This window comes from Perissodus microlepis, chromosome 18, assembly GCF_051167445.1.
Source record: "Perissodus microlepis isolate ML-2025 ecotype Zambia chromosome 18, ASM5116744v1, whole genome shotgun sequence".
NCBI lineage: Eukaryota > Metazoa > Chordata > Actinopteri > Cichliformes > Cichlidae > Perissodus > Perissodus microlepis.
In genome coordinates this window covers 31,078,410-31,094,621 of record NC_140478.1, presented here as the reverse complement: position 1 = coordinate 31,094,621, position 16,212 = coordinate 31,078,410, and the positions used below count along the sequence as shown (strand labels likewise).

The 16,212-nt window shown below is 43.1% G+C and overlaps 1 protein-coding gene across 4 annotated transcripts in view; it reads right to left on the bottom strand.

Moving 5' to 3' along the window:
* efr3a (EFR3 homolog A (S. cerevisiae)) overlaps positions 1-16,212 on the bottom strand; it is a 108,089-nt gene that overhangs the window by 41,274 nt on the left and 50,603 nt on the right. For all 4 annotated transcript variants that reach the window (XM_084912023.1, XM_084912024.1, XM_084912025.1 and 1 more), the window contains one exon: positions 11,775-11,924. In XM_084912023.1, coding sequence (XP_084768149.1) covers positions 11,775-11,924 — 150 coding nt within the window. The remainder of the gene's footprint in view (positions 1-11,774; positions 11,925-16,212) is intronic.

Genomic DNA, 16,212 nt, shown 5'->3' with positions numbered 1-16,212 from the left:
CTCCAATAAACCAGCCTCAAGAGCACAAACAGGAAGCAATCGTGTTGTTGTAGTGATGCGTGCGGACACCGGAGTGCCTCCTCCTGACCTCCTGAGAGTCAGCGGGGACTTTTTGTACAATAACTTTATCATATTTAACAAAGTCCTTCATGCTGTGAATATTTACAGGCCCTGGAAGCTCTTAGAGATGGGGGGGAAATTTGATGTAGTTCATTGAAACCATGTTGACACTCACAAAATGAGACGGTGGATATAAAACTGATTTGGTTTGAGATTAAATGTGTTTGTATAGACAGCGCCTGCATTTATACAGAATACAGGCGCTTTCTTTATAAAGAAAAACCCAACAATAATAATACCTGTGTAGTTTGAGGGCCTGTAGTCTCAGATTGTCTAATGTAGTTTAAAACAATCATAAAATATTAACATTTTAAAAAGAAACTGAACTACTGAAACACAGCTGCGCACTTTATCAATGCCCTGTCATTGTTCCAGTTATCATCACTGGACCTGTTTTTGGTCCTGAACTCGTCTCATCTCAGCACGAGGTGGACGAAAATCTAATTTAAACTGGATTTTAAAGCTGTTGTTTGGGAATCAAATGATCAAAAACTAAACTTTCTGCTTATGTGATGATCCGAGTTCAGGGTTTGGGTGGGTCACGGAAGATTTTGGACATTTCAAACTGGACCGCAGAGGTCCGAAGTCTGGGAATGGCTTCGTCTGCAAGACGAATGAACTGCTTTATACGAGGACAGGATTTTAAGACACCATGAATGAACTTTCTGAAGATTTCTAGATTGAATATTTAGTAACTACGATGACTGGGGAAGGTCACGGTAATCATCTCGAACGCCGTTTGCTGCATCTGGAGCTCCTTCCAAAGAGGTGTTGCAGTACTTTAATAAATGCAGACTAATCCTGCGTCGTTTCTGAGAGAACAAAGTTACTATTCACAAAGCCACAACCCAGGCCTATTTTAAGCAACAAACTCCAAATGCTTCATGTCGATGGAGGAAAGATGCTGCCAATTAGTTTCTTCTGCCGTCTTGTTGGTTGGAGTTTTCCTGCAGAGCTGCCAGGAATCCACAGTCCTGGCCGGAGACCAGGAGAGCCTCATGTTATGTGTTATATTGATAAAATAATGCAATAGTAAATCATTTCCCAAGCAATAAGCCTGGTCACAGATGGACTGTAGGCAGCCAGCTCTCAGGAGGGAAACAATGCAATTACTGACAGCCCACACGGGCGGTTCAGGGGAAATTAAATGCTTATTGCTTGTTAGAAGCAGGGAAATGAGACAAAAATGAAAATCTCTGATGTTATAGGAGGTGGGCTGTTGTTATTTAATGAAACTTTGTTGAAGCCGGACTTTTCCTGATGATTGCTCACTTTAGGAAAAAAATTGTTAAAACATTCCAGAACAAAAAACCCAGTCAGATAGAAACTCAATTTCAAGCCTCCACGGGAAAAGAAAAGTCTGAAAGGATTTACAGCACATGTGAAAAGTTCATGTTTGATGTCCTACATTTCTCCCATTTTGGCTTCTCTTGGCTTTCTTCATTCAGATCCAGACTAATGAGGCCCCATCATATCTTAAAGCAGCGGGCCCCAACCTTTTTTGCACCACGGACCGGTTTAATGTGTGGCGGATAAATACAACAAAATAAAATTATACAACCAAGACAAGAACTGTGGTATTTTGTAAATATAATAATAAACGCGAATTCACCCTGTAATTGTGTAACTTAATTAGCAGCGTCCTCCTGAAATGCGCCAACAACATTGAGAGTAACATCCTCCTCTCTTCCCCCAAGTTTCTAAAAGTAGAATGGGAGGCAGAGCCTTCAGCTTTCAGGCCCCGCCTCCGTGGAAACAGCTCCCAGTTTGGGTTCAGGAGACGAAAACCTGCTTACTAAAATTAAACTTAAGACTTTGCTTTATCAGCTGTAGATATTCTTATGCTGTGTGTTTCTTATCAGGACTTTTACTGTGAAATCAGCTGAAAAACCTGGAGTTTTCTGCAGATTTCACAATAAAAGTCCGATTGAGAAATAAATATTTTCTGTCCACTAAAACGCTATAGGCCTTTTAATTTGAAACAGATACTGGAGTGGTTTAACAGAGCTGTACCTCTAACAGAGTGGGAGCCAAACAAAAATATTAAAATAGACCAATAATAATTTTCTTACTCCTACTGTTCTACTATTGTACCAAACAGTAGGAGTAAGAAAAAGACAGCAGGTGAGGCAAATCAGGGTCTATGAGATGAAACACAGAGTTTATGTGAATGATGCAAACATGTTCCTTAATCCTGGTTTACTTTTCATTTCTGAGCTTATGTTTAATGTGTAAACCAGCAGCTACTGCAAGCTTTTGATGTTTGCAGGTTACTCAATGCAGCAGATGAATCTGTGAAGCAATCAGCACATCGTTAAGATCAATGTGTTTGTCTTTACTGGATTTCAGCAGGGTTAGCTAAATGTGAATATTCTAAGGAAAGCCTCCTTGATGCACTGACCACTCCTCTCTTCACTCCCTGTCCTCTTAACCCTCAGCAGTCGCTTCCTGAACTGAATGTTGAGAAAGGTTAAGAAAGTTTTCAAGTTACATGTCAAAATGACAAAGTTATGACCGTCTAACACTTTTATCAGGAAAAAAATTCTGGTTCCATTCGTACGTTGTGTTCAGATCCACAGTTGTCAGTAACTGTGAAATGCCAGAATGGATGTATTTATAGAGTACACAATCCTGTACTGTTGAGGCCTCTGTTGTGTGCGTGCATTTAATCAAGAAGTGTGCTCTAAAGAAACGACGGTGGTGTGATTACAAAGATTAAGTCAGTTAAGACAAGTTAGAGGTCAAAGTCGTTTCCAAGGTGGCAGAGAGAGTGTGTTTGCGTGTTTGTATGTAGGTGTGTGTGCTGATGAGCAACACAGGCAGGGAGTTAATCGTGACGCAGGAGGAGGCTTTGTTTGCACGCCGGGCACGTCCGCCTTCCCCAAGACGCAATTAAGAGTATCCAACGCCCTTGACCGCTGCTTCCCAGCAGCCTCCTGAGGTTCGATTAGAAAGCCGACAACATGCTGCCGAGCCCGAGTTCGGGGACAAAATTATCAGAAGAAAACCAAACAAACAAGCACAACAGCGATTCCCTCAGAGGCGAGAGTCAAACTGTGTTTCAGTGGTGAGCTCTGAGTCACACTATTAAACCGACAAACCCCAACCCTGCAGAAAGACATTTAGTTTGACAGGATGCTGCTGGACCGCAGTGATGCTGAGCTGCTCCAAGGAGGGAGGTCAGCATCCGAATGGGCAGAAAAGTGCAGAACAAATGTTCACCTGCCACTGGAAGATGTTTCAATCCATGGAGAAACAAGTCTGAACTCCCCAGGGAGAGATTTTTGATGAGTCCAGGCAGCCTTTTCCTCCACTTGACCTCCCAGATTTTGAGAAACGAGGCAGACCGACGAGAGAAGCAGAAGAAAACTGGTTTATCGGAAAAAATAAAATGCACATCACATGTTTCCAGCTAAGCTATGCCTCCTGTGATTGCATGGAGCTGCGTGTGATTTCATTCGCATGAACAAAGCAACATGATAAGGTGCCTGATTACAGATGACTAATGATTACCCTGCAGGGAGGTGATACTATCCTCAGCGGACCACCCGCTCTTCATTTCTCCAGCTCTTTTTAGCTAAACTGTCACCAGTAAACTCCTCAAATAACTGCTAACTGCCTCGTGAGAGAAGCTTCCTTCTACTCGATGCTGAACCGTCAGTTTGTACAGACGAACGTTAGCATTTTACTTATTCTTCAAAGTTTGGGGAAGCTTCAGAGGGCATTACAGGCCTTTAGAAGGTATACAAGACCTGCCAAGAGACCAAGTCGAAACAATAAAAGCTCCAAGAGAAAAAAAGAGATTTGACTGTACAGCTTCTAAAACTAAATGTGTCACATTCCTACATCTCTGCAGACGTGTGCCTCATATTTATGCGGGTATTGGTTTCACATGGATTTTAACACCTGCCCGGAAAAGGGTCGGTTTTACTGAGATTTATCTTCCAGCCATGGAAGATGGATTGGCAAGAATTCGGCTTTCCTGTCAAAGGTTAATTGAGAAGATACTGCAGCAATTAGAGCCTCAGAGAAACCAGACCGTAGTCCACGATCTGGATCAACTATTTTAGCAGTGGGGGGAATAAGTGAGTGAGACCATGTCAGAGTCATAGAAAAATAACAGTTTGGATTTGAAGGCCGGCTCATCTTCTCGATCGCTTGGCGTTAGGTGGTCGTACATTTTATAAGAAAAGGTCAAAGCTGTGTGTGGCCTTTTTCTAGTCTTGATATTGCGATAATATTAAACGTGTATTGTTGTACAGTTTTTGATTGGGTCATGCAAACAGTGACATTGAAACACATGATTGTTGTTAGCCTCATGTTCACTTTCTGCACCACCATCATCTTCTTCAGCACAAATATCAGCACAGCTACAGTGTTCAACTGTTTCTCTCCATGTAAATGTTGAAGAAGAGCATGATGGGAAATCCCCGCTGTTTACAAACCCTCACAGTCTGTGGCTAAAAACCTTTAGTTGGATCCACAAGTTTGTGCACGAGGACATTTTTTGTAGTTTTGTGTCTGATTTAAAATCCTCTGTGGTGAAGTTCAGAGTTTCAATTCAAGGTATTAAATAAAATTCCCCATTTTTAGTAATACTCCAATAATTCCCAACTTTACTTCTGACACAGATGTGAGGATGCACCAGACTTGAGTGTTTTATAAGACTTTCAGAGTCTTCTAGTGGACGGCAGCTACAAGACGAAGGCTCGTCAGTTGGTCTAGAGCCTGACATGAATATTCCCTCAGCAGTGATGTGTAATTACAGCAGCTAAGAACAGTTACATCAGGAAGGGGGGACAACATTAACCAAAATTCAAAGATGAAGCCTGTTCCAGTAAGATGCTGACACATTAGCTTTAAGTATCTGCTGATGCTAAGTACCCACTGGGAATAGGGCAGATGTTTCGTAAGCAGCTGGACAGATCACGAGTTTTCTCTCTAACATCGCAGGGTTTTTACTTCACGATATAAAAGTGCATCGAACTGTTGCTGTGAAACGGTGCTATATGAATAAAACTCCGCTGCATGTAATCCAAGTAAAACGGCTCAGAGATTAAAAAACTCAGAGATTTAAATTCTTCCAAACTTCCAAACCAAACTGACTCCTCTGCATATGGTCAAGTAAAAAAAAAAAACTCTGTTAGTTTATTTACTATTTTATTTTTATTTTTTATTTTTTTCATTTTTTTAGCTTGAATTAATTAAAACTGATTAAAAAAAACAGGTTAAAAAGCATTTTTATCACTACAGTGATGATGTTTCTTTGGAGAAAGGTAAAACCTCTTCAGGCAGTGCTATTCTTTCCTGTATGTCAGGAAAAGTGTAACGTGACTCGAGTGTGGCTGGAGTTCATGATTTCATAACTTTAGACTCGCGGTTCAGTCAATCTACGCCAAAAAGGACAGATTAAAGGCAAGAGTCAGACTTAAATATTTAACTACGTGTCCTTCATGTTTAACCTCACACATCCTACCTCGCCTCCTTCAAAGAGCACACTTCCAGCCTCAGATCCGGCTCGGGGTTTCTGCTCATTAAGTCGCAGAAACGACTCGAACGCTGCCATTACCGCAGAGATGTTTCCCCCCCAGGACAGCGGGGAAGGAAGATATGCAGAACAATTATCCCAGGAAAATGGGAAGGTGCATTTCCATTTAAGTGGTGAAGATAAGATTTGGTGATTGGACCGTTAGGAGCAGGAAATAAAACTGCAGAATTAAACACGAGAAACAAAGAGAGCATGACGGTTAAATAGAGAGACCCGTGTTTCACGGTGGTCCAGCAAAGCTCGTTCCTTCAACAGAAGACGTTCATCTCAAGATCAGCATAATTAATTAAAGCTAAACTTTAAAATCTTAAAAGCGTAACGTGTTCACTGGTGATTTCCCGTTTTTCAAACCAGTGCCTGTAAACTTTAGAGGTTGTTGTGAGGAACGTCCCAGCAGATCATCAGGTACTGAAACAGTCAGACAAACGTCCGTGCCACGTTCAAAGTCACTTAAATCTTCTTTCTTCTTCATTCTGATCCTCAATTTTGGTTAGATAAGTGTTCACATGCAGTTGAACTTGAATGACCCCTGGGTATCCTGCTTTGAATGCTTGGAAGTAACCTCCCACCATCACCTGTGGGTGACAGGAACACCAACCTGTCCGAACAGCCACAGCGCTCTCATTCCTCCACATGTGTTGGAAGGGAGGGAGCGAGCTTCTTGTGGGGCTTTAGGTAGGAAAAGAAAAAACTGGCAAGAGAAGGAGGAAAAAAGGAGGCAAAGGGAGGCAAAAAGCAGGCCCAAAAATAGCATTTTGTTCACATGGAAACCACACAAATGAGAAAGGAGAGGTTTCTACAGAACCGAGCTCAGGTGGTGAAATCAGGAGAGAAGGTGATAAAAATGAGAGGCTGAGGAGGAAAAGCGAGGAGAGTAAAGAGATACCATCATCTGCTTAATTTAACTACTTCAGTTCTGGGTTAATTTTCTTATTAAATATGTGACAGAAAATGTCTGCAAATGATCAAAGCACTAGTTCAAAACAAGAAAAGATATTTGACGCACTATTATTGTACATTTCAGACATCTTTTCTTTTTTAAATCAATAACTGTCTCAAAGACAGAGGAGAAGATTGGTAAGGAATTAGAACGAGACAAAGACACCAGAATTAAGCTTTGTGCTCTGTCATGTTGATCTTTGCAGTGCAGGCACCGCATCACTCCCAGCCCGGGGAGGGGATGAGGAGCAGAACTAAGCTCCTCAGCACGACATCGGGATTTCCTCCTTCACCTGGATACAAGCCTGGATTTGTGGGCCGAGTGAATAAAATGAGGTTTGAGGTGTGTGGGAGGCGGTAATTCCTCCGCTCGAGTTCAGGTGAAGGTTTGTATTCTGTCAGCCGACCTGACGATCCCGAGCGATTTACGGCAGATCCAACAGCAGACGTCAAAGGTCCAAAGAAGAGCGAGAAACACAGAAAACCGGAAGAGTTTGTTAGAAAGCAGGAAGAAGAAAACGCACCAACCAAGTAAACACAAGCCAAGATCCTTCGGTTGCTCAGCGTGACCAACGGTCATATTTTGGGTTGGTATTACAACGTTAATCTTATCATGTCCAAGTTCCTGTCAAACTGAATAAATCCTCTTGTTCTGAATGAGGTGTGTTCCTGTTAAAAGGGAGTTCTTCCTCCCCAAAGTTGCCACGTGCTTCTTCACGGGGGATCATTTGATCGTTGGGGTTCTCTACTCTAAAGTACTGAGAACAGCATGAACTGGGAGCTCTGGGTCTTGTTAGCCCTTTCTTTGTCACACTGGTTCATGCGTGGTGGAAAAAACTCTCAGGCCTGATTTAGACTTCTGCGCTGAATCTCTGTAGAGCGATGATGTAACCTACGTAAGCGGTCGACGTCGTTGTCAGCACTCATGCTTGTGTGTTCACTCCCAGCTCATGGCCGGACGGGACCTGTGGGATTTCCAGTACATGAAGGCTCTCCGATAGAGTCCAGCCGGAGTCCTGCAACTAGGACTGCGCCATAACACTCCATCCATATTAACCCTGGGTATATTTTTGCATGATTTACAAAACCATTATTAAATGAATAAACGATGCAATGATGTCATGCTGATATAATTTTGAGGTTATATTGCCCACGCCTACCTTCAACATATGAAACCGAGTAATTACAGTTTTCACACATCACTGAAGGCTGAAATCTAACGCAATCTGAGATCTAACACAAATTGTGCTGCACGCCCCCATCCGACACTCATGAGGCCCCAGAAGATGATGACAGCGTATCGTTTGCATTACAACATGATGAGAAGGCTTCCTGGCTGGCAGCTGTTGATGAATCCTTTTCCACTACATACCAAATCAAATTACGCCTCTAATGACGATGATCTATAAAACCTGCACACGCCTCATCAGCTAACCGTTTCTACAAAAGCAAAACCGCTTCCCAAACTCCTCGTGTGAGGGTTCAGAGTTGCTACTATTGTTTACCCAACAATACATTGAGGAGGAGAGCAGGAATGAAAGACTGTGAAAGCAATAAATCTTGCTCTGTCCCAGGACTCTGCTCAGATAAGATAAGAGAAATGTTTAGGAAGGAATAAAAGCAGGAGGGAAAATGGAGTTATGATGAGGTGACACGCAGGTACAGATTTGTTTCCTTTCATAAAAACCTGCCCTCGCTGCTCCATTTACTAACTCAAGTATTTTTTCTCTGCCTGTCACTTTGTAACGAAGGACACGTCTTTTTTTATCCCGTCTTTGGATTCTTCAGCTGATTAACGAGCTTCAGATGAATTTTTGGCACAAATACACCTGAGAGCTGGTAACTGGTTTTAATGTCGCTGGTTATAATTAAAAGCACGGTCAGGATTTTGACCTTTCATCTTCATGTGCACGCCACAAAAGACAGTTCTGCCAAAAATGTTCGATTATAGGTGGTGAATTTTACAAAAAATGATCTGGAACTCAACAATAGCCCGACTGAGGTCATAAATCATGTTTTCAGCTTCTCTACACTGTCTTTCTTAATGCTGCATGATTGGTGGTTTTGTGTTTCCTGCTGAAATTACACCTGAAAGTCACACACAGTTGAGTCTTTTTTCAAACACTTTCAAATTATCAGCCACCAGGGGCGCTGTGGAGTCTATCTAGTGTGGACGTAATATTGACATGAAAATATAACTAATAATTAGACCTCTGTACACTGAATCATACTTGTTATTAATCTCTGGCTCTCTTTCACAGCATGTCTGTATCCTGTCTTCCTCCTCTCACCCCAACCGGTCGCAGCAGATGGCCCCGCCCCTCCCTGAGCCTGGTTCTGCTGGAGGTTTCTTCCTGTTAAAAGGGAGTTTTTCCTTCCCACTGTCGCCTGCTTGCTCACAGGGGGTTTGTTGGGTTTTTCTCTGTATGTATTATTGTAGGCTCTACCTTACAGTATAAAGCACCTTGAGGCGACTGTTGTTGTGATTTGGCGCTGTGTAAATAAAACTGAATTGAATTAATCATCAACTAACTTTATTCAACAGGTCCAACATTACTGGGAAACACAGACCTTACAACAGCTGGGAGGTTTCTGTGCTGCTGTGACATTGACTCTGTGTGGGTGTGGCCTACCAGAGCGCTCCTTTGTTTCTGAGGTGTGTGTCGTGCTCCTGCTCTGTGGAGAGGAGGGTGGGGTTTTTGGTGATTTATTTTATTATTATTATTTTTTTATTTAGTCTTTTGTTTGGTGAACATTTTCTGGGTTTTGTTATATTTCCTTTATTTTGACAGTTTTTTTGTCAGTTTTTTCAGTTTAATTATTAATAACAGAAAAACCTTTACTTTTACAGAGACGTGCTTTAACCTGGAGACAGAATCATTTGATTAAAGATAAGTCCGACTAGAGTTTCTTTGAAAGCTTCATTAAGACCAACAAGGCAGATGTTGACAGATGATGACAACTGTTAACTTGGACTACAAACAGTAGCAATAACAATGCGACACTAAGGATCAGTTCTACAGCCGTGAGACAAATACTTTGAGTCTAGTTAATCCAATCTGAGAGAAGATCATTTAATATTTGTGCTGTTTTTATTTTATTTTATTTTATGATTAAATTCAAATGTTTTATATTCTCTGTATCGCGGACAGAACAATGAGCTGCATTAAACTGCTATGAAGCATAAATATTAATACTCACTGTGAAACCAGCAGAATCTTAAATACCACAGAACCAAAAATTATCAACTGATTATTGAATCTGGACTCTGTGAATCTCTGTTGCTTGTATCAGCTCCAGAATCAAACGATAATTTTCTACCGGAGTCTCTAATACTGCAAACAGGAGAGCCTGACTTAGCTCCTCCCACTTTACAGATGAAAAACAGGTGTATCGTCAGATTTCTTAGAGAAACAGAAATTGTGGTGTAAACCAGTTTGTCCCTCCAGTTCAATAAAAGCCTCTCTAAACTCTAAAGAAAGCAGGAAGCATAGTGTCAGATACAGCTCGCGTAAAAAACGGTGACGCTGCCGCTTTAATCCTGACAAGGCTACGACATGCTTCATGTGTTGGCCGGGTTTGGTGGAGTCTGTGTTGTCGAATGTTGTCGTCCAGCTGGTTCTCAGAGTGGATTTGACAGCTTAAAATCATCCCGAGGATCACAGCAGACAGCAGCAGGATGTGAACAGAGGATGAGGTGGATCAACACCTCAAGCACACATGTACGAGCAAAAGATGGCGACTGAATGATAAGCAACCAGACCTGTCAGAAATCCTGTGGATTAGTCTAGAGCTGAAGTCTAACACTAGAAAAGTGCTATATAAGAATCAGTCCATTTACCATTTACCATTTAACACCACTTTTAGTCAGACATCTAGTTTAAAGCTAATGACTTGTCTGCAGGGTCATGGGCAGCATCCTCATCAGAGATACACAGGCCGCCTCCTTCCCAGCTCATCCGTGGGGGCACGTGGGCATTCCCAGTCAAGAGAGCCAAGTAAGCAAACTTGATTTCTACAGCACGTTTAAAACCAAAGTGCGCTACACTAAAACAGAATAAACCGGTTCCTAAAAAACTGACGGTACACGCCTTCACAGAAATCAGCCGTTTCCACACGCTTAGATTTGGAAACAGTCGCTGAGGTTGTTCGTCTGAGGCGTCTGAGGTTGTTTAGGTCATTCCAGAGAGGCGGGGCAACAGCAAAGATGATGACGACTGACTGAGATTCAGACCTTAATGATTTCGAGGGAATATGCGGACACGCCGTATCTACCACACATGCAGGTGAGAGACCGGCTTTAAACACAAACGGCGCCGCTTTAAACTGGATTCTGTAAAAGTGCAAGGCTGCAAACACAGGAGTGAAGTCGTCCAGTTTAGATGTAATTATGGAATGCATCATCCTTTCCAGATGAGAAGGTTTTTGTTTGATTGGCGACTGCTGAGCTGGAACAAACTGCTCCTGATCACTGCATTTATTTGTCTGTAAGCTTGTGCCAAAGTTTTGAACCTTTGCTTTATTCAAAGCAGTAAAAAAGCCCTGATTATCCTTCAACCTCTCAGTTAACAGTGGACAGCCTAACTGGGTCTAACCCAGGGCCTCCTCCTGGAACACCCACCCAGGAGGTGGATGCCTGAACCACCTCATCTTGCTTCTTCCAATGCAGGAGTGTCGGCTCTACTGCGAGTCCTTCCCAAACGTCTCACACTATCATTAAGAGAGAGCCCTGCAGCTACGACGCACTGCGCCTTTAAACCTCTGAGGCCTCAATCATTCTCCACGATTTGCAGATCCTGTCTGATTGGAGACTTTTTGGTGAAGGTGACAGCTGAAATGTGGGATATGAGAGCTGGCCGCACAACAATAACACTCATTCCCGCGTGTGCAGAAAAGTTTGATGCTGCTGATTGCCTGGAGAGAAAAGCAGCAGCTCAGCATGTATAATTGATTGGCAGTTTTTGTGTGTTACTGTGTGGCCCATTAAAAAAAGGTCACCTCTGAAATAGAACAGCTCTCACTTCAGAAAATCAAACATTTGCCTGAGAGACAGCCATCGCTCCAGTTCCATATTCAGGGCAGAGAATAATGAGTCACGGGAAAACAACGCACGGCAGGGAGATTTCGGTTTGAGGCGAGCGCGTGGCAGCTTTGGCGTGTGTCGTACCTGTCCAGGTCTTCACTGTCCTGCATGTTGAACAGCATGGATGGGATCAGTTTGTCCATGTGCTGCGGCTCCCAGATGATGGCCTGCAGCTCGTCGTTCACCGTCTTCCTCACCACGCCCTGCAGACCTTTGATCCCGGCCACACGGATCCTGACGGCAGAGATTAGAGAGACTCAGAGGAAGAACAAGGCACACATCCAGCTGTGGACAGAAGTTTACATCACTCATCACAGGCATGAATGTCATGGTCATTTTGGGCTTTTAATGGTTTCTATGAAGCAGCATTGAACAGCACAAACCAAAGCTTTTTATAAGTGGTACTGAAATGATATCTTTTAACTTGAAAAGGCCGAGGCCTATTAGCTTCCCGTTAGTGTTCATGATCGACTACAGGTGCTAGTTTCTCTTTGCAGCATAAACAAGATTTGACAGCACTCACTGGACTGACCAACACTGTGAACAATGGGAAAATCTGAGGAACTCCTTGTAGATTTACACAGACTGGGAGGGTCTCTGGGAGATATTTCTGAATAACTGAGGATTCCAAGATCATCAGTTAAAATGACCGTACATAAATATTCACATATGTCACCACTTTGGGTCTGCTTCCAGACGTGGACAAACTGTCACCCTCAGGCGAGAGGAATTTGGTTAGGACGTTCAGGAACAACCCAGGAACTAAAAAGGCTTAAGGCTAACGTAACCTGGAAACTGCTGGAACACCAGCATCAGTGTCCCCAGTGAAGTCAGTTTTACCTGGTCATGGACAAACAGCTACCAGACAACATCACGGTGCTTTTAGGAGCTGAAAATGTCTCTCAAATAACTCACTACTAAAGACTAACCTTCCAAGTTCTTCCCTCAAATTCCAAATCTTATCTCACTTCAGAGGAAAAACATCCAAACCTTTGATTTAATCTAATTTTCTGCCTGAGAAGAGGTTCAACAGCCCGCGCAGCAGAAATGTTCAGGAGCAAAGTGAGGCTGACTTCACCTTTTACTATTTCGTTTTTGGACACTCCATGAGCAATAACACAAAGAACATCACTGATGACCTCGCCTGAGAACTAATCTAATCACTGCCACAGAAATCCTATTTGGGAATTCCTCTCCACCTACAGCCGACACTGCTGAGTGGAATAATAAAACACGGAGGAAAAAAAAAAGAAGCAGCGTCAGAAATCAAACCGTTTATAGCTCAGCGGTGGCGGCGAGGTATAGAGCGCACTCAAAAACAATCCCAGCATCCCCTGGCTCTCACCGCACCACCCACCCTCAACCAACCTGCAGCACGCACACACCCTCATACATACAAATGGAGATAAAAGAGGGTTTTTATGCACAAATACGTGCAGACACCTCGTCGCTCGGAGAGGTCTCAGCTGCTGCAGTGAGATTTCAGAAACTCTGGAGGAGGGAAGTTATCTTCACAGTGAATGAGACAGAAGTCTCCAGGTATTGTTTTAATGCAGAGGGCGAGCGCCCCGGCGGGGAAAGCATCTTCTAACGTGCTGTGTGGTGTCACAACCTCACCGCTGCTGCCAAACCAGCTATTTTTTACCCTACTTACAATAAAGATCGCAAGCAGACAGTTTCTCAGTTTCACAGTAAAAGTGCGAGCGCCTGACGTCTGCCTCTTTTTAAAATGTAAATCTCTGCGTCGTGTTCATGAATGAGGCGAGGACACAGCGGGACACTGATGGAGAGAGTAATGTGGATGTTTTACCTTCTACTGTGGTAAAGTCTAGGGCTGTGATTCTAGCTAGGGGTGCGAGAGGTCCCGGGTTCAAATCCCGGACAAGCCCCCAATTCATGGTACGACATTCCTATCCTCACCAATGAACAATGAGCTCTGTGTAGTGAGATCGAACATACAAGTGATGGAAAAGGCCTTCCTCACAAGGCGCTCTCCCTTAAAGACGGGGGTGAGGAGCTCTGTCATTCAGGAAGAACTCAGAGTAGAGCTCCTGAGACTGGGCATCTAACCAGGACTCCTCCTGGACACCTCGTAGCTGAGGTGTTTCAGGCATTTCCAATGCTGGGCATCTCAGGCAAGACTGCTGCCCACATGACCTGGACCCGGATAGTGTCTGAAAACGGATGTAATCCTTCCCTCAACCTGAAACTAAGAATTAGCTTAAACAAAGTAAAACAAAGATCCCAGACAGGAAACGGAGCAGCTGTTGGTGGAGTCGAGTTCTTTCATGTTTTAATCAGAAATGTTTTTGTTTGCGTTTATTGTATTTATAGTGTTTTATGTTTTGTGGTCCATCAACGTCTTTACACCTTGCTAGTTTGGAAGGTGTCGGCCTGAATCTGCACTGCAGTATTTTTATTAGAGTCATTAGAAAGAGTGCAGCTTTAAGTTTTTGCATTAGCTACATCGTAAGCTTACGTAAGCCTTACTTGTCAGGTCCCCTTTTCAAAGGTACAAAAAGACTCAGCTTGAGGCTTCACAGCGAGACGTCGTAAAACACTGAGCAACATCACGTGGAGTACATCTGTCTTTTATATACAGTCTGTGGATCGGCGTTGACTTTCTTCTCCCTACTTGCAGCTCCTGCTTGTTTCTTTTAAGACTTTATATTTCTGAACTGCACGCGGCTTGCTCGACTGTTTATTATTCTCCTCAGCTCCAAATCCTGTGGGCTTGCAACATTATATATTCTTCTCTCGTCTCGAAAGACTGCTGACTGTGAGTGATTACTCTCAACCAGCCATTTCCCTCTCGGTCTCAAATTTATGCTGCATCTTTGTTTCAACAAATCATCACCTATTAAAACTGCTAATGTTTCCTAAATAACACCTTCACCAGCAAATAACTGAGGGAGCTTTAGGTGCCGAGATATAATCTGAGGAATAAACTGTCAGACTACCACCTGTCAGGTTCAAGAAAAGTTATTTTTGTTGTTTTTAGTGATGCTGCCATGAAATATTACTCATTTAAAGGCCTCATAAACATCCCTGTGATTTCTGCTTTATTACACAATAAAAACGTTTCTGAAAGATAAAAGAAAATCAAATCCACGTTAAAGATTAAAGACGGCTAAAAGCCCAACGGGACAAATCAGTTTCCTGCTGTATTCTCTCATTACTGTGAGTGAAGTTGTTGCTGTGGAGGGAAGAATGAGCTCCTGATGCTGGAAGCAATGCAGGCAGGTACGCTCATTTCTCTGTAGCCTCATTTATGCAGAGCCTTCCCAACACGTCATTCCATCATCATCATTTCAGATCCTTATATTTCAACCTGGCCGGTGGAGCAATGCTTTCCTGTGGTGGTGTTACCAAGCCCCGCCCCCTCAGAAGAAGGCCTGAAAATCTAAATCAGTCAGACGTATTTCTAATTCTTTATTCACTGGATTCTAGTGGGGGTGAGGGCGGCCCTGCTGGGGATTTTGTTTCCGCCTCTCTTTTGGCTGAAGCATGTTTCCTCGCTGGCTTGAAAGAGGTCGTTGATGAAATTTTCAGCGGTGGAGGAGCACCATGACATGTCTTCATAATACTCCAAAATGATGTCGCGGCATGAAGCCCAGATTTTAGAAGTAAAGCTCGCTGCTTCCAGATTTTAATTTGGTCCAAAAAAGCCGCTTCGAGTGAATCGGCCTGAACACAAAAAGGAAACTCAGACTGCTCCAGGGGAGTAAAATTATAACTTTGATTGAGAATCAATGGTTATATTTTAAATTTAGGATTATTCAGCCTCTCCTGAGTGCAACAAACAACAGTTGAGTTGTGGAGTAGTGCTGGGCGATATGGAAAAAATATTTATCACGATATGAATTATTTTATATCACAATATACCACCTGACCTGTGGTCATCTAGAAAGTACGCAGTCTGTAAACAGCAAGTGCCGAGGGTGCAGTCTTTGTTTTGTGTTACCCAGGGCTCTAGAGTGCGACCAATTTGGTCGCAAATGCGACCAAATTTTTCAGTGGTGCGACTAAAAAAAAATATTTGGTTGCACCGGTGCGACCAACTGTTCGGGTAGCAAAAAAAAAAAAAAAAAAAAAAAAAAAAATCTGCAACCTTCCCTGTGGTCAACAACAGACACACATTTTGCCCCTATCGTGGACTAAACCAATCACAGATAGTAAGGGGCGGGACCTCTCTGATTGGCCGTGGTCCAGTTGAAAGCGCAGGTGGAAGTGGGAGGTGAGTAGCTTGAATAAAGCGATATCAATTCATTAAATCCTGAATCGACTTTTAAATATAACTGTGTTTTGCCAGAAACGCCAGATTCTCAGATCAAAGCTCACAAAACCATTTCAACAACAACCAAACAGTAAATGAGAGCAGGCACACGGATTCCACACAAAGACGTAAACACGGAGCGGAACCGACGCATCAGAATCAGCTTTGTCTTTCTCGGCTTTCTCACCCGACGGCCCGTAGACGGACACGCTGTCGGAGCTTAGCGATTCTGATGCGTCCGGTCCG